General features: G+C 42.9%; 1 protein-coding gene across 2 annotated transcripts in view; it reads left to right on the plus strand.

Moving 5' to 3' along the window:
- The first annotated feature begins 2323 nt into the window (after positions 1-2323).
- The window catches only part of zmym2 (zinc finger, MYM-type 2), a 33784-nt gene continuing 10314 nt past the window's right edge, over positions 2324-25793 (plus strand). The window contains exons 1-19 of one of the 2 annotated variants that reach the window (XM_047601003.1): positions 2324-2456; positions 11202-11963; positions 12073-12241; positions 14131-14285; positions 15491-15639; positions 15931-16093; positions 17664-17876; positions 18786-18936; positions 19969-20084; positions 20364-20489; positions 21863-22013; positions 22099-22271; positions 22388-22553; positions 22647-22675; positions 23713-23854; positions 24005-24126; positions 24246-24396; positions 24478-24699; positions 25533-25657. In XM_047601003.1, the coding sequence (XP_047456959.1) occupies positions 11217-11963; positions 12073-12241; positions 14131-14285; positions 15491-15639; positions 15931-16093; positions 17664-17876; positions 18786-18936; positions 19969-20084; positions 20364-20489; positions 21863-22013; positions 22099-22271; positions 22388-22553; positions 22647-22675; positions 23713-23854; positions 24005-24126; positions 24246-24396; positions 24478-24699; positions 25533-25657 (3270 nt within the window). In that variant the 5' untranslated portion in view covers positions 2324-2456; positions 11202-11216. Of the gene's footprint in view, positions 2457-3423; positions 3854-11201; positions 11964-12072; positions 12242-14130; positions 14286-15490; positions 15640-15930; positions 16094-17663; positions 17877-18785; positions 18937-19968; positions 20085-20363; positions 20490-21862; positions 22014-22098; positions 22272-22387; positions 22554-22646; positions 22676-23712; positions 23855-24004; positions 24127-24245; positions 24397-24477; positions 24700-25532; positions 25658-25793 lie in introns of those variants that run through there. The other variant, XM_047601004.1, reaches the window with a different exon arrangement.

Consider the following 25793-nt stretch of genomic DNA (forward strand, 5'->3'; position numbering starts at 1 on the left):
CTCATCCGGTGTCATTTGCAGATGTGGACGCATGGAAACGTCCGACATTTTGCGCAGCGCCAAACCAGACAGAAGAAGGTCCAGTCAAACCCCAAAATCTCCTGAGCTCAGAAGCGAAACTGTGCACCTCGCATCTATGGCTGCGTCTAATCTGGAGATGTGAGTGAGGAGGAGGGTGAGGAGGAGGGTGAGGAGGAGGAAGAGGAGGAGGAGGAGGAGGAAGGAGGAGATCTGCACCACCGACTCTGCACGTTCAGCGTCTCTGGTTGAACGCACCTGATCCGCCATATTGACAACGTGATCGTCCCTTCACTCCACTTTGTTTGCCTGTAACGTGCAAAAAAAAAAAAATAAAATAAATAACACCACGTTTCTCCTTATATGATACATATTCTCCTCATAAACATCCAGCTGGAATCTGAAGTGACTTTACGGCGCAACCAAGCGCCGTCCCCCCTGTATAAGAAGATCTTCTAGTCTCTAAATGATTAATAGTGATTCTGGGTTCTGGTGTGGCCTCGTGTCTGGATGAAATTAACGTGAGGAAACCCGATGTTGGACCGACACAGCTGAGAACATGAACTCTCTCAACCCGGATCCTTGCTCCTGATTGGACCCGTGCTGTGGACTTCAGTGCAGCTGCTTTGAGCTCCGATACAAAAAAAAAATAATAATAATAACAATAATAACATTTTTTAAGTGCAAACGTGCTCAAATCGCCCCAGCTGAACTCGCACCGGATCACGTGTGAGACGGAACATGGCGTGATACGGATCAATCACCTTAATGGAGCGATTTAATTGACAGACACGGCGTGCAACCCCTGATTGCTCCTCCCGCGCATGCGCGGCGAAAAAAACTCTTAAGAAATACGAATGGCTGAGTCAAAGAGTGTAATAACGGAGCGAGGCCTCACTCTGCCCGTGATTCTGGATACAAGAGGCGTGAGCACGTACTCACCAAAAAATAATGGTTTTATTAAGTTATAGCTCTTGAGCTCCACATTACTGACTTTATCAATCCTTATAATTAAAGATTTAATTTCATTTAATTCATAAATTAATATATTTATTCCTCTTACATTAATTTAAACTAACAACAATCTAAGAATCAAGAGTCTGTATTGTCATTATGAGAAAATAATGAAATTGTGCACAGACCCTCGGCATAAATACACATTTAAATAACACTTATACTATAATAACACTTATAGTTCTCTATAGTTCTCTTGTGAACTCCCCCCAACTCCCACAAACACACACACATGCACAGATAGACTAGACAAATTCATTATGTAGAACAAATAAAAACAATATTAATTAGAACAGGAGCAGGAACCGTGGAAACACAAACGTAGGTGAGGAAACACCAGCGGCTTGATGTAACTGACACCATAAAAACACTAAAAAATGGTTTATAGACCTAAGAGCATAAGATAAATAAATAAATAAATACCCAACTTAAAGTCATAAAAACACTATAAACAATAAATAATAAATTGAAATCGTTTACATTCGCATTGGCACATACATATTTTGCACTAGTTATTTTTAGATCTTGTATTTTACGTATCACTTTATTTTATGTATCTTTTATGTATTTTGTTTCTATTTGTAAGATTTATTGCAAAAAGGAGATTTTCATTGCACAGGGAGTTGTGGTTCTACACTGTGCTCATGGCAATAAATTATTTTAATCTTTAATCTTATCTTCATTTAGCACAGCAGGTGAGAGGTCGTGTAAACAGCTTTAATGGAAGTCAATGGAATAATTGGATTACAGTTTTGTCTTTTATTGCTTTGACTTCTAATATGTTGTTGCGTTTTGGATACATCACGAAGCCCCTTTTGTTTTATCATCCATCTCATCACAGTTTTGTCTCCTGTGTGCGATTACAGCAAAGTTTGGGTCGTTTTTCTTGCTCGGTTTGAACATTTTTAAGAGTAAAATGGACCACAAAGGAAGACAAAGACTAACTTTGTACTTTTTTTAAAATCTTCACTCTCTTTTTCAGTCTCCCACAACCATCTGATTGGAGTTCTGATCAGATTTATCCAACCAATCACGGTTTAATGATTAAAATTTCCTCCTTCTTCTTTGCTAAATGCTCCAGTCTGTGAATATTCAAAATGGCTGCTCTGCTGTGGCTGCAAAGAGCAATTTGACATCGAACCGTGGCGTTTTTAACACTCACCGATCAAATGTCTCGGTTTATACAAATCAGCTACAAACACGCAAACAAAAAACATCTTAAATTGCGTCGTGGACGTGATTATAATGTTCTTTTCTCTCTCTGGAGCGATACGTCAGAGGAAACGTCACCCGCGAGGAGTGAGTCCTCTTCGCGATAGACGATCGGACGGAAAGTGGAAAGTTGTCCTCAGTGCGCATGCGCCCCCCCCTGGATTAATGTCAAGGCACAAAAGTGGCGCTACACCGTTGCGATCTCTATTCCGGTAAGCGAAATTTTCCACAGACCTCCCTTTTACATATCACACTTCCACGCCTGACCGGGCAAAGTTTGGGGAACTTGTGCGGGGCTCCGGGCGGACGTCCAGGGGGTCTGCGAGGAGTCCCCCCGGGCCCCGGAGACACGTTTAGGGCTCAATAAAACAGTTAATTTGGAGAGATTTTTTTTCCTCCCTTTGCGCTGCGTGTTGTCGGTGCCGCTGCCGCTTCTAGACTCCTGTATTGTTCCGTGGGCTCCCAAATGGCGGACGGCAGGCAGTGCTGCTTTCCGCTGGGGGAGGAGGGAGGTGTGTGTGTGTGTGTGTGTGTGTGTGTGTAGGGTGGGGGGTAAATAATCTATATTTACACCTGACCTTTTTTTTTTTTAATTTTATTTTTCTTTAAATGCGCAAACTCTCCCCCCCTCCTCATGCAAGGACGCAATTTCCTTTTGCGTCTTGTTGTTTACAACCGCATGACACAAATGAAGGCAGTTCATGTGATACGTTCAGGGAGGGCGCCCCTAGCGGCGGCTGGGATAGTTGCCACTGATTGCGCCAGGGTGGACTCGGCGCAGCGGTAACTTTTCAATTAAAACACCCCCGGCGTCACAGGTATCATAAAAATCGGGCTCTTTTACGCGGACGCGCGCCGCTAACGCGTGCGTAAAGTAAACCAAACGGGTTGCGCGGTTAAATAATGAAATAAGAACACACACAGAACGGTTAGGGGTTGTGTGTTTTTTTTTTTTTTTTTTTTTTTTCTTTGAGGGGATGTCACACTGCGCGTCTGTTTCTTTTATTTATTTTTTTATTTTATCTTATTTCCTTGATGCGTTTAAGTTCATTTCTGGTGTTTCTTTTCTTTTCTTTTCTTTCTTTCTTTCTTTTTTCTTTTTTTTTTTTTTTTAACAATGGCGCAGTCTGTGTCTGCTCTCCTCCCCTCGATCCGCCGCTAATCCAATGGCTGTTTGCGCCAGGAAGGGCAGGGGTGGGAACGGAACACCCTGAACCACGTTTCTCCTGGACTCCCAACTTGGAAGCCAAACCTTATTCTGCTCCTTTATTTATTTATTTATTTTATTATTATATATGTTTATATATATATATGTGTGGAAGAGTTTCGCAGCTCAGGTCGCCTCTTGATTATTGCCCTTGATCAAAGTTTTGTTTTTTTTTTATTTTTATTTGGACCTTCACATGACAAGTTTGTGTGGTATTGAGAGGAAAGAGAAGCTCGGATCAGGGCGAGAGTGCGGCTCCTGCTCCGGATTTGGCGCTGACGCTCTGGTCCCTTTAGACGCTGATAATAATCAAGGGCACGGCTCCAGCGGCGTGGACATGTCCTGATATTTCACAGGGGAGCTCCTCAGCTTGAGTGTGGAGCATGCTGTAGTCTGCGCCAGGTAACCGGAACACACTGCTGTTTTATTTATTTATTTATTTATTTATTTTTTAGCCCATCAGCTGGGTTAAAGGGGGGGTTGTTCTTGTGGCTGCGCATTACGCATCACTTCTCAGTGACATAAGACTTATATAATGATCTCAGACATTCAGTTTTAAATTCGTTATCAGTTGCATGCTATCTGCTAGCTTGTCTCCTCCACCTTTTGTTGACCTGCTTCTTTTAAAAGCCTCCTTGTGAAGGTGGATGAGCACCTATGTAAGTAGTAGTAGGAGGAGGAGGTGGTAGTGGTGGTGGTGATGTGGCTGTAGCAGCAGCAGCAGCAGCAGCAGCAGCTCAGGCCCACCTCTCTGTGCACCTGGTTGGGAGCTAGGTTGCATGTCAGAGCTCATTAACGCTCGGGTCCTCGTTTCCCTCTCATCCACGTGAATGCAGGCTGTCTCACAGCTCTGCATTGCAGTCTGATCCGAGAGTCTAGACCCGGCTGCTTTCTCCTCCCTCGGAGCTCTTTGCACATGGATTCCTCTGGTTGGAGCTGCTCTGCGTCTCTGGTGGTGGTGGTGGTGGTGGTGTTGCACGTGGAGATGGGTGTCCCCCTCCCTCCCCACGACTCCCCAGAAGATGCCCTGCTACCTGCACACATGTGTTTTACTCTCGGAGGGTTTACAGCCCTAAAAAGCTCAAGTTACCCGCAATTTAATGCTTCTGGGTTAATTGACGCAGACCTTAACGTCGTAGCACGACGTGCACCTCAACGGCAATGTTGTGAAAAGCGGTGATTGGTCGACTTGGTAGTAGCGTGTTTCCGCTTTAGTATTTCTGCTCCTTCTAAAGATTTTCAAATTGATTGTTTTGGATCAGTAAAGAATCGGTACCTGACAGTGGAGGGTTTTGCAAGATGCTAGAATCGAGTAGTACGATGCATTATTGCGATATGTTGCTAATTATTCTACATAGTTCACTGAGAGATTTTAAACGTAGCTTAAGATACACGTTGTACATACGTACGTCATTGGACAAATTGAGTCAAAAAACAATATTAATCCAAAATGATCCATTTCCAATTTATTGCTCTTGTAGAAGAAAAAGTGGTGGAGGTGTCAAGACGTTCAAAGTTGTATCGGAAGAAAAAAATATCGATGGCGATGTATATTCCCATATTTTTTTCCCACCCCTAGTAACTGAGGAGGTTTGGAGATGCAAACATTTGTATGACTCGTGCAAAAGTTTCAGCCTCCATTGTTTAAAGTGAAGCAGGAAGTAGAAACAAAAATTCACCCAACTGGTAAAAAAGACACTAGCGTTTGGATGCACAAGTAGAAATGTCTCACGCCGGTTTGGGCTACGTTCGTGACCTTTAGAGTCGCTGAAGGTTTTGGACGACGGTTTGGAAAACACATTGATCTTGGAACGTCATTCTTGTTTTGCTGTGTGCTTCCTCGCACATGTTCACAGCGAGCGACTCTTCCTCGTTCAGCCTCAGTGTTTTACAGCCAAGCAGATGATCTTTATAGTCGGCAAACACGGCTCTGTGATGCTCAATCTTTCCACGGCAGCTAAACAGAGCGTGTTTTCACCTAGAAATCTACATTTCTGTTATATTTCTGAACAAACACATGCAGTTATCACACCGATTGTTGTTACTTTGAAAGGAGAAAGGACAAAAGTACAAAACATGTTGGCATTTGGGCTTTTTTCCACACATGGATTTTACATTGAAACCATCATATATACGTGAGGATTAGTCGATAAATAACAACTTAACTAAAGGAAAACATGCGCTTGCTGCTTCCTGGTTTCTAAAATTTCACTCTACAATTGAAAATCCAATGTTTCTTGACGATTGTTAGTGCAAAATAAAACATTTGAAGGCATCACAGCAGACTGTGAGGCACGTTTCTCTTACTTTTGAGATCAATTCGATGCAATTATCAGTAATTTATTTTCATATTGTAACTGTTTTTAGAAAGTCATTTGTATTCTTTGTAAAAAAAGAAAAGAAAAGGTGTCAGGTCGCCTTATTGTACAGACAGATTTAGCACAATTAATACAGGTTGGTATTCTCCATAATTGACCCATTTTTATTTATATTTTTTGGGCTTTCTGATTGGTTTGCCAGCCACCAATCAGAGGGCACCTACCTCTGTGACTTCCTGTGTTACTGTTGCTAGTTTAGACCAACAGCAGTAATGGGAGGTATGAGGATAAGATAATCCATTAAAACTGAACGCCTCCCAACGTCGGCCGTCTCTCCTCCATGTTTCTGAGCTTCTATCGCAGATTTTCAGTGTTTTTCTATGGGGACAGAGTCGGACAAGGCTGCGTGGTTTGTGTAACGTAGCAACAAGAAGGCAGGAAGTTGTGAGTTGAGGTGAGGAACCTTTTGGTAGATCAATCAGGAGATCAACGAAGGGTCAATCAAGCTCATCTGTACATATGTTTGTCATCGTCTCTGCTCTTATTTCCTGTTTGAGTGCAACTTGTAGCTGAAACATTTGACAATACAACATCGTAGCCTCCCAGCTAATGGTAGCACCTCCTTTTCCCCCCAGATGTGCAGAACGCATTTGCCCTCTGAGAGTTTTAGCCGTCGCCTCTGGTCGTGTGTTTGACTCAGATACAGGAAACGTTTGGTGATATCATAGTTAAACTTCCTTTTCTCGTCTGGTATCTTTCATTGACGTCATCGTGCTGCAGTTTGAGACGAGCCACCAGATCAAGATCGTGATCTGTCCCTTTGTTTTAAATTGCTCAGTTTTAATCAGCAGTGACTTAGGAACTACAAAGATGGCGGTTGGGTTTGTACCACCGCTCCAAAGAGGAGGGCTATTTTGTCGCTAGCTTTCAGAGCTTTCTCTTTGGCTCCGTCCTACTAATCATATTGTCACATGGTCCATTGATCTGATTGGCTGAATTAAGCCTGTGATAACCAGATGCTTCATCCAGTGACTTGCCAAGTATGAGTTTGTAACTCCCCCTCCTTTTTTTTCCCCAAACAGTTTCAGACTGGGTGACTTCCCAGATGGTTCTGTGTAGCAAACCATCTGGCTCATCAGGTTAAGTGTCAAGGATATTAAGGGCAAATTGAAAGCCACTAGTAGATCAACCGTTTCTGAAAGAGGACGGGAAGAAACGCACAGAGTCTGGGTGTTGTTGTTGTTGTTGTGAGGAATCATTGCCGGTCGTAGAAAAGCCGTGTCCCAGTTTGTGAAGCATGTGACGTCTCGTAGGGAGGTCAGGGTGACCTGCAGGACTGCACAGCACCTCTGAGACTCACCGAGTCAGACACTGGGCTCCGGTCTGGAAGGAACTGGGGGGAGGATGAACGTCCCAGTCACTCATTTGAAGTGTAACACATTCGTAAAGCAGCTAGCATGTGGAGAAATATGAACGCTCCTCCTCGTTCTGTGGTATTTATTAGCTGCGCTCTGCAGCTCTGGGACCAAAATGGCCTCCACGGGGACGTGGAGAGCAGTGACCTGGCTTCCTGTCCTAGCCTGTTAGCATGTGGACATTCTTCAAACATGCATTTTAAGGCTTTTGCTCCTAATTGCATTAAAAAAAAGGATTATCCAATTGACCACAAATGAATTAACCTTGATTTGAATAATGAAATTGTCCTTTTAGTTATTCTAAAAGCCAAAAAAACGTCCATCTACATAAATTCAGCCAAGCTCAATCTTTTGTAGTTATTTTTATTTTTAGGTCCAAAACCACATTTCCTTTAGCGTCAAAGCATCTTCTTCTGATTTAACGGTGACTGGCTAACATCAAAGCCGCCAGAAGAAATGAAGAAGAAGAGTTAGAAATGAGAAGGAGGCTTGTTATTGGTTCAAGAAAAAGAACTGAGAAGAAAACTTCTGCCACTTCTTCTTCTTCTGTTTTAGTGGCGTTTGGCTTCGCGTCAAAGCTGTCAGTAAAAAATGAAGAAGAACCAAAAATGCAAATGCAAATGTAAACATGAATGACATCCCAAGAGAAAACAATTAATAATGGAAATAAAATCGGTGTTTGAAAGAGCTGGGACAAGAACAACATGAAGCTTTTTATTTGAATATAGCTAAAAAAGATCTGTAAAAGTTTCCATTGTTTCTACATTGTGGAGCTGTGAAGCTTGACTTAAATGTGTGTGAGCAGCTGGATATAACACATTAATGTGGCCTGTAGCCTATAGTCTCGGTAATTGTCCTCTCGTTGGTCTGCTGACCACTAATCAGAGGGTTTCTGCTCTGTCAAAAATAAAGCTGTGACGCTGACATGTTGAGAACAGGAACAACGTGAAATGCTGCTCCTCCTCTCACTCGAGCTAAGATATTTATTAATATTATATTTACTAGATGCTATGTACGGGCGATATGTGCTAAAAAAACATTTAGCACAATAGAGGGTATGCACTTCCTCCTGAGGCCACGCCCCCTGAGGGGCAAAAACACGGTGAAATGTGTCAGTAAATACAGAAAAATGTGGATTATCAAATCAAATTAAGGAGAATTGTACTCGACAGTGATTCATATGAACTAGTGTGGATTTGGAAAAGTGGATTAGCCTCAGTTTCAGTTAGTGTTAGCTCATTTCAGTTCTGATACATGTAGCTACATAAAAGATGCTAACGCTAAGAGCTTTACTGAGAAGTAACGTTAGCTTTACAATACTGTAGCGTTTAAAGGATGATGAGGAGTGATCACAAATACTCAGTTTATTGTTATTTATTGTTGGAACTTTGCCGTAACTACGACAAAACAACAACATCCACAAACTAATCTGAATGTAAGTTAACAAGGAACTTAAAGTATGACTTCATAAATTAATATTACCTGACACTAAATGTGAACCGCGACACCAGGTTTCTGTGCCTGGATTCCATTTGTTTCTTAGTATTTCAGGGATCTATTCACTTCTCTTTTCTTCTCTTTTCTGTCTGTAAAAGATCTTAGATCCTTTTAAAGTCTATGATTCAAACTAATCTCCATGTTCAACTGTTTCTTTTTGCCGCTCAGTGGCCGTAACCATGGAGACTTCAGCTACCTGTGACGTCACGCGCATACACCCTCTGTTAATTTTGCCATTTTGCCGCTAGCGATGAAAATCCTGATTAAAAAAATATTATGATTCCAGTCCATGTTTTTGACTCAGTCTGTCACCGCGTCGTGTGTCGAGAGCCCCACAAACACGTCTCTGAGATGATACAGAACGGACCTGACCGAGTTTGTATTTTTTTTTTTTTATTTATTGCAGGATGTGGCTGTTTTCTCCTGACTTGTCGTAACTTCAGGTTGGTGGAATAAATGTGTTGTGTAGCTACACTTGTGTAGCACGTGGGACAAGTTTATTCCAACCCCCACCTTCTTATACATGTTATTGACGAGGAACATCGTTGAGCTTCTTCTGCTGTTGTATCACGGTAAATTCTCAACTAAACCGATAAGTTATTATCGCACACTTTTCCTTTTGGATGCACCCTGCAGCTCTGGGACCAAAATGGCCGCCCCCCCCCTCCCCCCTCCCCCCCCCCTCCATCAGTGATGTCAGAGCAGTGACCCGTCTTCCTCCGTGGCGTCGCTTACGTGTTACGCCTCTGAAGTCTGTGCTCAGGTGCTTCTGTCGGGGCTCTTCCTGTTGTCGGTGCCTGTTCGGGGTGAATAACAAAGATCATTGTCTGCACACGAGTGTGTCTGCGAGCTGACGTGTGTCGCCCTGTGTGTGTGTGTGTTTGCGTGTTTGCGTGTTTGTGCTCGTTTCTGTGCTGCAGCTGTCGGCGGTGATGTGATATGTGGCTCACGGCCACCGTCGCTGCTGTGTAACATGAAAGGAAGCTTTTGATAGAAAACCTGATCAATATAGAGACGCAAAGACGTCCCTGGAAGCGCTTTGAAGGTTTTAAACCAGAGCGTTTCTCATTCACTGAGATTGTTAAAGACCTTTTTTTTTTTTGTTTGTTTGTTTTCTGCCCCAGGTTTTTATCCGTAGGGTCGATGTGCATCTAAACCACCAAACTCTACAGCGCACACACAGATGTAAGAAGCACAAACGGAGAACAAGTCCCCGTGGTGGTGGTGGCGGCGGCAGTGATGGTGGTGGTGGGCCTTGCCGTCACCATGGCAACCAAGGTGTAGCTTCGCCGGTTGCCAGGGGCAACAATAGAGTAGCTGTGCAGAGGGCGGCGGAGGAGGAGGAGGAGGAGGAGGAGGAGGAGGAGAGGGGAAAAGGAGGAGTAAGGAAGTGCAGAGGAGGAGGAGGAGGATGATGTGGGAGGAAGAGGAAGATGAGGAAGAGGAGAGTTGCCCCCATTGCCGTGGAGGCACGTTGCTGCTCCTGAGAGTCTACGCTTAGACACGGAGACGTCACCTCGACTCTGGCATCTGTTGAGCGTTAGCTGCCCTCTTTATTGTGCTAAATGCAACCAGACAGGCTCCGCTCCTCCATCCTCCCCAACCCAGTTTAATACTTTTCTGAAGCGACGTTAGATTCATTTTTTTTGGGAGAATTATCATCAGCGAGATTATTTTTAGTAAGTGAAGAGAAACGGCGGCTCCACACGCTCGTTCGCGTGTTGCAAAAGTTTCCTTTAAAAATCCATAAATGCATCCACCGTGATTTAATCGTAACGATCACTGCGAGGGTAATCAGGTGTGATCACGTTTTTACACTTCTGCCGCTCGCGTTTGTTCCTGTTAAACTTGATGAGAGATGTTTTGAGGCTCATTGACAAAAACAAAGAGGCCTGAAATGAACTTATTGACCCTGCTCTCGCTGGAGCGGCGTGACTCACATTTGAGGAATTCTCATGTTGAAGTAGGTTGAGGCTTAAAAAAAAAAAACCCCAAAGGCTTCGAGACGATGTGCTTTTTTGACACATGTGAAAAACGGTTTATACGAGCTCACTAATAATTGGTTATTAAAATATTTTCCCGTCCATTTGAAGCTGTTCCCTCATCTCAAGCAGAGCATCCGCTGAAATAAGAGGATATAGCTGCGTCTTTTAAGTTTGTTTGAAGGCTTTGCCCCAGATATGAGCAGCAGCCCTCCACTTCAAAGATGTTTTAAAGGGTCAGTTCATGCATCCAGTCGTGGGGTTTACATGTGCGACTCAAGAGGAGGGGAAAAAAAAAACAAACTGAATATTTTTGGTAAAATCATGACGACCTGAAGCTGCAGAGAACAGGAACAGGTGGGAGCTGTGATTCTCAACGAGGTCCGAGGAGGCTGCAGAGGGAAGGAGGGGGGGGGGTTGACTCGTCTCCGGGGACACCTGAGCTACCTGTACAGCTGTCGGGGCATCATAAAACCGAGCGGCGGCGTGGGCTTCGTGGGCTAATTGTGTCGTGACTGCCTTTTGTTTGCGCTTCCAGGTGGTTGCCTTAGTGATGGATGGGGAGCCAGAACCAAGCCCTGTCGCGGCAGAAGAGGCAGGGGAGCGGGTGGAGCCCACGGACGCCACTCCCTCCCCCCGGCAACCGGCCGTGCCCCCCTCCGGGGAGTCAGGGGAGGCAGTTTCCACGGCAACGGAAGATGGAGGAGCCGCGAAGGAGGAGGAGGAGGGTGGCGCGGAGGACAATGACGACGACGTGGTTCTCTTAGGGGAGGAGGCTCCCCAGCCTTCTGCCACAACCTTCTCCCAAGGCGGCGCAGACTGTCTGGAGCTGGTCGCTGCCGTGGCAACAGAAGACACCAAGCCCGCGGCGGCGATGCCTTCCAAGACCACCGCTCCTCCCGCGTCTTCCAACGCATCCACGCCGGCGGCGGCGGCCCCTGCGAGGCCTCCTACCGCAGCAGCAGCAGCAGCAGCAGCGGCGGCGTCATCAGCGGAGCCCATCGTCATCGACGACGAGGAGGACTCCGAACAGAAAGAGGACGCCGCCTCCTCCTCGCCGGCGCCCCCTGGAGGCGGCTCCTCCTCCTCCGCGGCCCCGTCGCCAGGTGTTCTCAGCAGCACCGAGCCGGACTCGGAGATCAGGATCGCCAGCGTCACCACGCTGGGCCCCAGTAGCCAGAAAGGAAGCGCCCCGGTTTCAGCCGCAAACACTCCGCCACATTCAGACGCCCCGGAGGACATGAACCTGATGATCACCTCCGTGACGTCTCTGCAGGGAGGAGCGTCCGCCCTGACAGTGGTGAGGAGGGTTTTACGTTAATGTAAATGTTTTAATTTGTCTGCTGCTGTGAAACCTCCTAATCTTTGAATGATTTGAAACCCTAACTTATAAGAACTTGTGCGTCCAGGCAGGTGAAGGCCAGGCCGAGGAGAACGGTCTCCAGATCTGCAGCTCGTTCAGCCTGAACCCCGACGCGCCATCTGGTCGACCCACCACCTCCTTCAACCCCGGGCGGGGCTCCGGTAACGTGGGCCAGCTCGTGCAGAACGGAGACACGGGGACGCACAACCGAGCAGGTAACGCATTCACCAACCGGTCGGGTTAATGTGGTGATTTAAAGCACAAAACGAGCCTCCGCTGGGTCTCATCAGCGATCACACGCCGTCCTCGTCGCTTTTATGTGAAATTGCTGGTGTCAGGTTTCAGCACTTTGTTCTGTGGTCACCTAGAGGAGGGTGGCAGCTGGTTTAAGAAACTTTAAGTTGTCTTTAACAGTTGTTTTGCAAATGGTGTCGTATTTTTGGGGGAAATTTAAGAATTTTTTTTGTTTGGTCGTGAGAGAAACTGAGACTATAAATAGTCGTGTGTTGTTGACTGAACACAGGACGTTACTATATGAAACAACCACTGTTTATTCAGTTAATCTAATGGTTCTAGTATTTATCATATACACTGGGATACACCGGTCAGCCATAACATTATGACCACCTGTCTGAAATAGTGTAGATCATTATTTTTTACTATTTTGCCTGGTTACAAGACGTTTGCAGCAACAAACTTTTAAGTTCTGCAAGTTGCAAGTTGCGACCCACATGGATGAGATTTGATTATGGATGTGCATCAATTACCTGGTTTAAATTCATCGATATCATTAGCCTTCACGCTTATCGATTCCCCCTTTTTTGATTCTTTTCGTGACAAATCTTAACCTCCCAGTCCAGAAGGGGGCGGTAATGCACCTAAAACTTGTTTGCCAGCCGCCGTAAAAACGAAAGAAGAAGAATAATCTTGTTCACATCACAAAGAACATAATTATCACGTAAGCGTGTTCCACCACCATAAACAGGGGACAAACCCCCCACAACAGCAACAGCAGCCTCTCCCCTCTCACAGTGACGGGCGCCGTGATAACCAGATCTGACACATGTGTCAGCGGTCATAATGTTTTGGCTGTTTGCTGATGTCCATGCATCATCGCAGCCTCCTCATTCTCTCAATCCTGAAGTTAAACGTGGCTCATCTCAGACTCTCGTTCTCCGGTTTATTCCCGTTTACCTCGTTATCGTCGTCATCATCAAAACGATAAAACAGTCGCCACCGTGTGTAAGTTCTTCTTCGTGGTCTAATGAAACACTGCGAGGGGTTTTAGGGGGTCTCACGAGTGTTTAAACTCTTAAATCAATCATTCCAAATGTCCCCCCCCCCTCCTGTGGTTTTATCTCATATCCTCGGTAACTGAATTCATGCAGCCTCTTGTTGTTGCTGTTTTTGGTCCAGTGCTCTGATGCTGAGCTTAATGGAGAACAGGACAGAAGGTTATGAAATCATACCTTAATAAGTCAAAAGAACCAGCTTTTGCAGGCTGGAACACTTTGAGTCGCGGCTTCTCCTTTAAGCCACGATCTGCAGCAGCTAAATAGAGCTCAAAGAGGTTCCTAAGTTATGTTTCTGAATTTAAAGAGGAGCAGACACAGATTGATGTTCCCGTCTAGCTTCAGGCTCTAGATGGAGCTGTTGGCTGCAGCGTTGCTTCTAAATCCGGGAGCAGACGTGTCTCCGTGCACGTCTTCAGAGGTCTTACTCAAATTTAAAGCGCAACGAACGTCGTCAACGTCACACTTTCTGCAGAAATTAAATGTGAAAACGATCCCTCTTACGGGTCGTCCCACTCGTGAGATGTTTAAAGACCACGTGCAGTTTCACCTTTGGTCTCGTGTCTAACATCTGCGCAATAAAGGTGGAAACGTGCAGAGTCTCGTGAAAGGAATGCAGGGACTGTCCAGACCCCTGAATGTTGAGACATTAATAAACGAATTAATAAACATCTCACGTTTGAAACAGCGTATGCAGAGCTGGTGTTTCCAGATGATGAGGCTAAGCTAAAGCAAAGCTAACTGGACTGTACTCACCTGAAATGAGAGGAATTATTTTTGTTTCAGGTGTTCGTTAACATTTTTTCTTCCAGATTCGTGGATCTCTCAGTCAGCTTCAGTCCCGCGCAACCAAAAACAGACGGGGGTGGACTCTCCGTCGCCCGCCACCTCGCTGCCCAAACCTGCAGGCCAGTCTTCCTCATCCACTTCCTCCTCAGGCTCCCAGCCACAGCCCAGGACAGTCAAGGTGATCCACACGGCTCCCAGTCACCGTTTATTATTATCATTATTAAAAAATAAATAAATACATCATCAAATTAATGTGGGTGTGGTTAAAACTATAGTAGCTGTACACAGATTTGTAATAGAACACTAGGGTTGAAGACAAACTGGAAATTTATTTTACTCTAAAGGAGAAATCGTTTCTTGCACCTCTTTTATTTATTGGGTTTAACCTCCTGAGACCAAAGCATTTGTTTGGAATTAATTTCTTTAAGATAAGTCATTAAGGTGTTTGGGATTAGTAGGAGCTAAGAAGTATAAAAAATAAATGAACTGGAAGTAGGTTTTGAAAAACATCAGGTGGACACAAGGATTATTTCATTGAATATTACAATTTAAATCACCAATGTGAATCAAAAATGCAAAAGCAGAGTTGGAAACGATGAAATTCCAACGTCCCCAAACGAGGACTTGTGACTTTGTTCAATTTTCATGTCGTATCAAACTAGAAAAGTTAAAAAACATAAATAAACAAATGTATTGAGTCTTTGCTACCAGTGCATAGCAGACAAAAGAGGACAACAAGTCTAAATGAAGCAGAATGAGCTGCAACAAACCTAAAACCTAACGTCCCCATATGAGGACGCCGGATCTCAGGAGGTTAAAGTACTGACATAACATTATGACCACTGACTGGTGAACTAAATAAAACTGAAACAATCTTGTGACAGTTCATTGTTCTGCTGGGAAACTTTTGGACCTGATTTTCATTCATGTGGATGTTACTTAGACATGTAGCCTCCACTTAGACCAGACCTGACCAGACACCACCACTCCATAGCAATGATGCAGCTTGACACAAAAACACTTAAGACACTCAAAAAAATATGAAGAACAGCAGAAAGTGTTGACCTCGCCTCCAAATTCACTAGATCCCAAACGGACCGACTATCCGATCAAGACTTTCTCCACTCATCTAAGAAGCTTTTTCACTTCTGACTAGTGGAGTTTTTATTTCACAACATCTTTTGTCGTCTGTAACGACAAGATACTTACCTGCGATTAGAGGATGTAGTTCAGATGAACCCTGATTATTTTGATATGTATATGCCGTTCCCTGGATGACTCCTCCCTGTTAGTTTAGTCTGATGGTTAATAGGTCACACATTACTCGCTGCCGTTGTGAAACCCTTCCCTGCGCTTGAATCATCGTTGTTTGTTCCCCTCCAGGTGACTTGTGCAAACTGTAAAAAGCCTCTGAAGAAAGGCCAAACGGCCTACCAGCGCAAAGGCTCCACGCACCTGTTCTGCTCCACCACCTGTTTATCTGCCTTCTCACACAAACCCGCCCCCAAGAAGAGCTGCACCATGTGCAAAAAGTGAGTTTCTCCATCACACGTTTTAATTAAAATATTTCCTGCTGACTTCTCCTTTGTTAAGACATAACGAACGTATGGAAAATAACCTTGTCATGTTAGTGCAGAATTGCATAAGAAATATATACCAAAAAACTGTAAAAGACTATCAGTATATACAGTGTGCTAAGATGGGCAGTACAAAAACAAAAGCAGATTATTGTGCAAAAGAATCTGTAAAAGTGACAAAACAGGTCTCAAACTAACTGATGCACGTTTTTCTCTACTCGTTTGTGTTTGTCTGTGTTTTCCCAGGGACATCACAAACATGAAGGGCACCATCGTGGCCCAGGTCGACTCCAGCGAGTCTTTCCAGGAGTTCTGTAGCACTGGCTGCTTAGGTGCATACGAGAACAAGCAAAACCCTCCGAAATCAGGCCTCAAAACCAAATGCACCGTCTGCGGCAAACTCACGGAGGTCAGTCTGTGGCTCATCAGCGCTCTCACCGTTCACCAGAACCACGTGTAATTGGATTTTAAGTGATGGAAGCCCAGATTTTCTGCATCTTTACAGTTTCTAGTTCCATCTAGATTTGTCTAATCCCCCCTCAGGCTGCACAAATCATCACAGGTGTGACTGACGTGGCTGTAAACTTCACTATTTATGAATAACATCCCTTCATCCCTCCTTTCTCTACATTTTTCCTGTTATTGATTGTTAATCGTGCATCGTTTTACCACCATTTGGTTGCATTTCCCCTCCTTTGCCGTCTTCTTCCTCCGGTCTCCTTCATGCAATATTTATCTCATCTCTCTCTCTGTCGTTCACTCTTTCTGACCTTTCTTGCCTTTGTCTCGTTCTTCTCCTCCAGGTCTGTTTGCACCAGGGCTTAAACACTGACGCAGTAGTTTTGTTTGTTGATGGTCTTTGCTCCATTAGCAATCGGAGTATGCAAAATAAATGAGCTAACCATTAAGCTTGGTAGCGCCCTGTTGCCTAGCAACCACAACATCCGGCATGTTTATATATATATATATATAGACGTTATGCACTGACGTCCACCCTGAGTGGTAAAAAACATGGTGAAATGTATCAGTAAATAGATCAAATCAGATCAAATTAAAGACATCTGGACTCAACAATGATCTATACGAACTGGTATGGATTTGGATTTCAGTTCGTTTAAGTTGGTTTTAGGTCATTTCATTATGATAAATGTAGCTAAATAAAAGATGCTAATGCTAAGAGCTTTACTGAGAAGTAACAATACTGTAGCGTTAAAAGGATTACGAGGAGTGATCACAAATATTCAGTTTTTTGTTATTTGTTGTTGGAACTGAAATAGTTACCGTCGACCATAACTACGACAAAACAAAAACATCCACAAACGTATCTGACAGCCCTCCAGAACGTAACTTAAGAAGTAACTTAAGGTTTGACTTTATCAAACAAATACAGCATAAATTAATATTATCTGTCACTAAATGTGAACCACAACACCAGGTTTATGTGTCTGGATTCCAGTTGTTTCTTCTAATGCTTCTTATTCTTTGGTGGATATCTGTAAAAATATAAAATATATCTCTGACTGCTTTTAAAATCTGTCGGTTCAGTCAGTCACACAGTAGCTCTTCACCTTTTTTTTTAATGAATTTTATAATTTAGACACTATTAAAGTCTATGATTCAATGCTGCTAATCTCCATGATCAACTGTCACTTCTTGCCGCTCAGTGGCCGTAACCATGGAGACTTCAGCTTCCTGTGACATCACGTTCATACCCTCTATACTCTTAATACATTAATTATATTCAAAGGGCAGAACATAATTTATAAAACGTTGCTTTTCTTTCTCTTTCATTTTAGTTTTAGAGATTATAATGACTATTCAGTGGTAATCAGAGAACTGGGGTTATAGTAGTAACCTTACATTTATACATAGGCTGCATCTTGGTTGGATTTCTTTCTACAAACAAAACTAAATGAAACAAATTGCAACGTATAACCTTATTAATGTCTCCTTTTGAATTATCTTCTTTCCATGTACAGATCCGCCATGAGGTTAGCTTTAAGACCGTGACCCACAAGATCTGCAGTGACACGTGCTTCAACGTTTACCGCAGGGCCAACGGGCTCATCATGAACTGCTGCGAGCAATGTGGCGACTACCTGCCCAGCCGGGCTTCAGCCAACCACTTCCTGCTGGTGGACGGCCAACAGAAACGCTTCTGCTGCCAGAACTGCATCAGGGAGTTCAAGCAGGTAACGTACGCTGCGACCACAGGCCACGGCCGCAGCATTCCTCCACGTCAGAGCCACTGCTCAGGAAACCGTCCCCACAGCAAACTGAAATCGAGTTATCTTAGGCTCTCAGAGTCCAAAACATGTTTACTGTTGAAGTAATGAGACAGAAAATAAAATCCTTAAATCAATTTTGGAGCGAGCCAGTGGTCTGCGAAGCGCTGAAGATGATGAAGACTTTTTATATGTCAAATATTCACGTAAGACATAAGAAAACACATTAATAAATACGTTTTTCTCTTCTCATGTCACATCGGTATAATGTGTGTTAGTAATCAAGCAGTACGGGTCAGAGGATCTCTTTTTAAATTTACACTAATACCCAAAATTAGAGATTTAAATGGTTGCTTGGCAACAGTGGCTTATTGGGAACAATACTAAAAAAAAAAACAGAGGATCCATCTCATATGTGGAGTAGAACATTCAAACTTCAGGCTGGTTTGTGCATCGTTGAGTCTCGTTTAATGAACCAGCTCTGCAGTGGAAATTTATCCACTAAAAATAAAAAATAAATAAATAAATAAATCAGTGGCCAACTGTCAGAAAATCAAACATTTAACATCTGTTTCTAAAAAAAAGTAAAGCTCAGTACGTGTACGGCTTCACTCTTAGAAAATTATTCATCATTCACTAAGATTCATTTTCCTCTTATGAAGCAACGCTGCAATAGTTTTCCATTCGCTGATGCTGCAGTTTATTTTAGTGACGAGACAAAGAGTGAAAGAGGGAAGTGGATCTGAGACAAACATGGAAGATGTTTCTGTGTTTGTTTGCTCTGCTACTGTAAAGCTCACAGGTCAAGGTCCACAACAAACACATTTTTAACCTTTTCTGTGTCGTCATGTTGTGCTTCTCTTTCTTCTTCTCCAGGTTCACAGTAAACTCGCGAGCTGCCTCACGTGTAAAACGCTGATAAAGACCGGAGAGGTTCTCCACAGCCTCGGGGCGAGCGGCACCATGGGCTCCTACTGCTCCGTCAACTGCATGAACAAGGGCAAGCTGGCCTCCACCTCCTTCGTCAGTGAGTCAAGTCTCGAGGCGTCTGTATACATGCATGTATATATATGTGGCAGTCAGGAAAAAGCTTTATTTAGGATCCTTAGATAAATAAATGAATGACAGATGGAAGGTAATGGAATGTGGGGGCTGTGAACAACAAATTAAAAAACAAATTAAACAAAGTGTAAAAAATTAGGGTTTATATTAATGTTTCTACGAAAGCCCGAAGCAGACATTATTTTATACGTTTTCCCGTGATAACGAGTTAATTTCCTTCGTTTTCTGGAGATCTCGTTATAGATATAACAAGCTACTTATCTCGTTAATACATCAAGATCCTGAGAAAGCGAAACTTTTCAGATAACGAGTTATTTATCTTGAGTTAATTATCTTGTTATAAATTTAACATCTATTATCTGTAATACTTAAGTCTGAGAAAGAACTTGATAAGTATTTACTTTATCTATCTTTTTAATTATCTCGTTATAAATTTAACAAGTTATTTATCTCGTTAATATATTGAGATCTACAGAAAACAATACTTTAAGATAACAAGTTATTTACCTCAAGTTAATTAGAGATAATTAACTCAGGATCTTGAGAAAACTGTTAATTATCTCGTTATCTCCAGATTTTCTTTAGATCTTGATATATTTAATCTGAGAGAGTTCCACATTTTCTTTAATCTTTTCTGGAGATAACGAGATAAATGACTTGAAATCTCAAGAAAGATTTTTTATCTCGTTATCTCTGGAAAACGAGTGTGATTTCTCGAGATAATGAGATCAGGGCTGTTTCTAGACACCCTGGGGGCCCCAACACCGCCCTCGTCCCACCCCCCCACCCTGCACCTGCTGCTTACAAGCCTCGGCTTGAGCAAATACAACTATGTCTCTCATGTCTAAAGACGTTCAAACATCTGAGACTCAGTGAAGTTTTTCTTATTCGTAGTTGCTCTTATTTCTTAAGTCACTGTGAACTTATAATACTGAGTTGAGAGGAGGGTTGTGGTCGTGCTCATTCACAGGGTTTTTGTGTTCATGTCTTTGCGTAGACACGGAGCCGACGTGTCACTTCTGCAAGAGGAACTCGTTGCCTCAGTATCAGGCCACGCTGCCGGAGGGAAACATCCTCAACTTCTGCAGCTCTCAGTGCGTGACCAAGTTCCAGGTGAGGACAGAAAACACGCATCTGGATTCTTGGAGAAATTACAGTCGATTATGTAACTGGAAGAAAATCTGAATATTGGAATGAAGCAAAATCCTGCTGGAACTGCTCAGATTTCTCTGCAGATTTTCATGGACAGTAAATATTATAGCTGATAGGAACAGTCACAGTTAATAAAAACCAGTTTAACAGGTTTCATCCCTGTGTCAGAAAACTACAGTTCTAAACACCACTGCTTCCTTATTTACATATTTATACATTCAGATGTGTGTTTCTTTGCAGAATGCTACTCTTCAAACGGCCACCAACGGACAGACGCTTCTCTCCACCACCAACAACACCGTCCACCTGAAATGTAACTACTGTCGAGGAGTGTTCAACTTGAAGCCTGAAATTCTGGAGTGGGAGGTGAGGCCAGCTTTTAATCAGACACACATACAGAACGGGGGGAAACCGTGCATGGTCCCACAATGTAGTGTGCTTTAAAAGTGCCCGCTCACATAAATGCAAATAATTACATTACATAACAATGTAACGTGCTCTGTAAACGTAATGGAGCTATGCTCAAAATTCAACTTTCTGAATAAGGTCCTTGTCTCAGTTTACATGCAACGGAGAAAATAGAATAACTGATGGGAACATGTTCTCCTCCTGCACACTAGGTGGCGATATGTGTCTTTTCAGCAGGTTAATACTACGTTAATACGGCCCTTTACGTCATATCATAAACAAGGGTCATTAATGCAGCAGACCAGCTTTTCAAACAACCAGATGAATAATAGTTCAGCTTTTTTAATCTTGTACGTAATGTGTGCGCTACTTATTATGCAGATAAGATGGTGTTTTTGTTCTGGGGTCGTACACCACCAGCGCAGCGGTTGTGGCGCATGTGCACGCGCGTTATCCTGTTGTAGATTAAGTCGTATATATGTATATATATACATATATATATATATATATATACATGCTGGAGAAAACCGATTTCCAATACATTACGTCTAATCGGATAAGATAATGTGTTACATCACTTAAGTTCCATTAAGTCATTAAGGCATATGTTTTTATTCACTTGTATGTAAATGCACTGATGAGCTGGTTGTTTTTCTACCTCCATTTTTCTGTCTTACCTGGATACCTGATTCCTGCATTTACATGATGCTATTGAAAACCACCACCTCTCTTAATCGGATCGATCAGTTACTTTTTCATTCCTGTTATTAGTAGATTACTTGTGTCCATTTAAACCAGGGATGGAGAAACTTAAATGATGGAGGGCCACAAACTTTCTAACCAGATATCTGACAAAAATGCTATTTTAAATAAGGCCAAACTGTGTGGATTAAACCAACATATGTCACAGTATCTTAGTATATTTCACGCTCAAATACGCTCAAAAAGAATCCACTCTTCATCGACAGAGGGTTTGAACAAGCAAACAAAAAAAAAACACATAACTTTGAAGTGCAAACGGCTTTTATAAATAAAAAATACCATTCAGAGCTGGAACAAAACAGCTGCAGAGCAAACGAATATAAAAGCTCGTTTTGTTCATTTTTACAATTCAAAGATCAGTATTTTTCCTGCACAGCTTTTCTACGTCACCTCTAGTAAACCTGTAGGACTGTTTCTCTTTTAATGAGAGCTTTGCTGGTCGGTGATCCAGTCGATCTTCTTCCTCTCTGATGGGGAGCAGCGCCTGCCGTCTAGCGACGAACTGTGTTCTTACAACTTAAAACTGTTGGGAATCGGTCACACATTAACCTAAACGTGTCCTCCTCCAGGATAAGGTCTACCAGTTCTGCAGTAAGACGTGCTGTGAGGACTACAAGAAGCTTCACTGCATCGTGACGTTTTGTGAGTACTGCCAAGAGGAGAAGACGCTGCACGAGATGGTGAAGTTCTCCGGAGTCAAGAGGCCGTTCTGCAGCGAAGGTGCTGATCGCTGCTCTTCTCTGCAAATAAATCTGAGTAGGTTTCTTGACAGTTCATTACAATTTTTGTTGCCCTCTTTTTCCAGGTTGTAAGCTACTATTTAAGCAGGATTTTATCAAGCGGTTGGGTCTGAAGTGTGTGAGCTGCAACCACTGCAGCCAGCTCTGTAAGAGAGGAGTGACCCGGCAGCTCGGCGGCTTGACCCGGGATTTCTGCAGCGAACCGTGTGCCAAGAAGTTCCACGACTGGTACTACAAGGTCAGCTCACATGTAGTAAAATGAACAAATACACAAATATACATATACATATATATATATATATATGGTTTTATTTGCTTATTGATGTTCTGAAACTGTCTCCTTGTGGCCACTAGGCGGCGCGGTGCGACTGCTGTAAGGTGCAGGGAAACCTGACGGAGTCTGTGATGTGGAGGGCTGAGATGAAGCATTTCTGTGACCAGGAGTGTTTGTTAAAGTTCTACTGTCAGCAGAACGAGCCCATCATGGTCACACAGAAGGGACCAGAGAACTCCAGCGTCGGTAAGAGCTGAGTTTTCCTCAGTAGATTTAAAAAAAGGAAACATGTCCGTCCTCTTGAGTGAGACCTTGATGCATTTTATTTTCCTCTTGCAGGTTTAGAAGTCCAAGGGGCCAAACTTGGGGTTAGTAAGAATTTTAATTTTGCAATGAAATTATTAACAATGTTTCCCACAAGATTTCACAAGAACCTTTTTAAACATAAGCTGTTGAAACATTCTGTGGACAAATGTGTTTAAGGTTCAATAGAGTATCTGTGAATAAATCAAAAACAGTCGACTTTCAATCTAAGTTATAAAGTTTTGCATGATAAAATGACACAATAACAACAGATATTACATATGGAAGAGAATTAGGGCCAAACATGAGAAAAAAAATTAGAGGAGCAAAAAGTGGAAATTTCCTGAAGAAAAAAAAGTTAAAATTTACAGAAAAAAGACGAAATTTCAAGAAAAAGTCAAAACACATTGTCATAAAGTCGACCTTCAAACCGGTACCGTATGAGTATGGTACCTCCGATACTTAATTAATAATTAATAAGAATTTAAAATTGTATTGTGATTATGTTTTCAGTTATATTGCTGATATTATGTGAATATATTTTTTATTCCTCATAATTTCGACCTTTTTCTCAAAGAAAAAAAAATCTACCTCCTATAATTTTTTTTGCCCGAATACTTTTCCATATGTAACATTTGTTGTTATTGAGTCTCTAGTTAAAAGTCTTGATTTAACCAAAAACATTAATTGAACTCCAGGCATATTTAACGCTCTCATGCATACGAAATAAATAAATAAGGTTAAAAAAATGCATGCGTTCTGTTAGTGGGGGATGTATGGGCTGCACGGCGCTGTGTTAAAGTTAAATTCAGGTGAGCGGCCGGTTTGTGGAAAGTCTGGGGGAGGGAGTGAAGGATGCTTTCGGGAGCAGTCGGAAAAACAAGTTGTTTGAAATGTGCAAAAGTATTTTTGATTCATCGTGAGACTGTTGGTTAGTAAATTAGACCCAGGCGAACCATCATAGTATTAACAATATGGGAAACACTGATTAAACCTTGAATGAACATGCATCAGTTTTTGTAAAAAAATAAAACATGTGGCTGTTTGACAAACTGCTGCGCTGCTGTTTGCACATCACATCACCTCCTCTTGCACGTTGCAGCTGGTGAACCAGAGCACTGCGCCGTACGCCGGCGGAGGTTTGGTCAGAGACGTCAAGAACAAGGCCGTGCTCTGCAAACCGCTCACGCTCACCAAGGCCACCTACTGCAAGCCGCACATGCAGAGCAAGCTACTGCAGACAGGTAAAACGTTAGAAACAACGTCAAATATCATGCTCAGGGTTCAGTGACTAGCGCACAACCACCTGTTAGCATGCTAATCCGCAACTCAAGTCACTTTAATACATGTCCTACTTTGCTTTTATATGTGCTTGGTCTTATTCGTGTCCACAGATGTAGACGATGGCGTGAAGAGAGAGTATATTCCTGTACCTATACCGGTGCCCGTCTTCATCCCCGTGCCTATGAACATGTATTCCCAGGTCACTCCTACACCCGTCTCCCTGCCTGTACCGGTGAGACATGCTTCATTAACACACACACACACACACACATATATATATATATATATATATATATATATATATAAGGGTTTAAATTACTAATCATAAACTCGGTGTTCTGTCCCGTCCAGGTCCCTGTGCCTGTGTTCATGCCCACCACCCTGCAGGGGGCAGAACAGATTGTCCAGACCATAAGTGAACTGAAAAACAAGGCCTCCTCTGATCCACTACAGCCTGACGCGCTCTCTGTGGGCGAGACGGTCGCAGAGGAACAGAAACCAGGTTTGATTCTGCTGATTTTGAGTTGGATATGTAGAGTGGGAATCTGCAGCGTACGATGACAGTGTTTGTCTGTATGTTCAGATATGAAACCAGTGGTGGTGAAGAGGGAGCGTGGAGGAGACGAGTCTTCCAGCAGCAGCTCAGAGGAAGAGGAGGAGAAGGAAAAGGAGGAAGAGGAGAAAGAGGACAAGGAGAAAGAGGAGGAAGTGGAGAAGGAGGAGGAGAAAGAGGAGAAGGAGGAGAAGGAGGAGGAAGAGGAGAAGTACAAGCCGGACCTGGACTTGGAGGCAGACTTCCCTCAAGGTAAACTCTCCTGCTCTCATCACATCATGCAGGAAATTTAAATATTTAAATATGCACCATTTCCTGCATCTGCTCTGGTTTTCTGAGACTTTTTTGGCGTTACTAGTTTTGCACGATTAGGGATTTTCGTCAATTTTGAGATTTTTTGCTTCATTGACATGTCTCAAACTAGTCAAAATACACATTTATGTCTTCATTTCACTACACTTTTTCTGCGTTGCGCCTCTAATTTACTCCATGATTCACTAAAAGTCGTCCTTCTACTGTGACATATGAGCTACCGTTGTGAAGCTCCTCTTCTCCTACAAAAGTCTGTCGGGTCCAAATACGGTCACATCCTTTCTATTGGCGACCAATTGTGAAAGTAGCAGAAAGGCTGAAAGATCTGAAGCTAAACTCAAACTCGTTGGTTGTCGATTGCTGATGGTGAGATTGGTTCAAAAGCGTCACATGACCGGTCTGTGTTTATCTGCAATGTAAAAGTTTAAAGGCCGTTTAATCAAAATGAGTTTTTCTGCTTCTCTGAGTCAAAAAAAATCTTGCAAAAACGCAAATTTCTACAAAGGTTTTGTAAAAATTTAAAACTAGAACTGAAGTAAGTTTAAATTGGGATTAAATCAAATTCCCAGCTCCTCATTTGATTCCAATTCATAAGGTCCCGATTCAAATTATTTAGAGTTACACTGTATCTGAGGCTCACAAATACTCTGAATATCTTAATAATAAAGTATGAAAGTAGAAGCTGTCGCTGTGTATAAAACCTTGAGTCTAACGTGTACATCACTTACAGTTTATTACAAACAAACACATGATCTGTTTGTCTCGTGTCTCAGCGTCGGAGTCTGTCCCGGTCCTGGAGCGAATGGACGAGGACACGGGTTCGTCTCTACCTCCGGTTCCGGCCGAGGACAAGGACGAGGTGGAGGAGACGGCACCTCGACCGCGGCCAAGGAGACAAGTATGTCGAGCCTGCAGACAAATTATGACTGGAAAAGATTCCTTTAATTATTTCTCAGACAAAACTGAGACAAAACACAAACTATGCAATGAAATTTAAATTTAAAAAAACATATATTTACATATATAAAAACTAA

This window comes from Mugil cephalus, chromosome 12 (assembly GCF_022458985.1).
Source record: "Mugil cephalus isolate CIBA_MC_2020 chromosome 12, CIBA_Mcephalus_1.1, whole genome shotgun sequence".
In the NCBI taxonomy this organism is placed as follows: domain Eukaryota; kingdom Metazoa; phylum Chordata; class Actinopteri; order Mugiliformes; family Mugilidae; genus Mugil; species Mugil cephalus.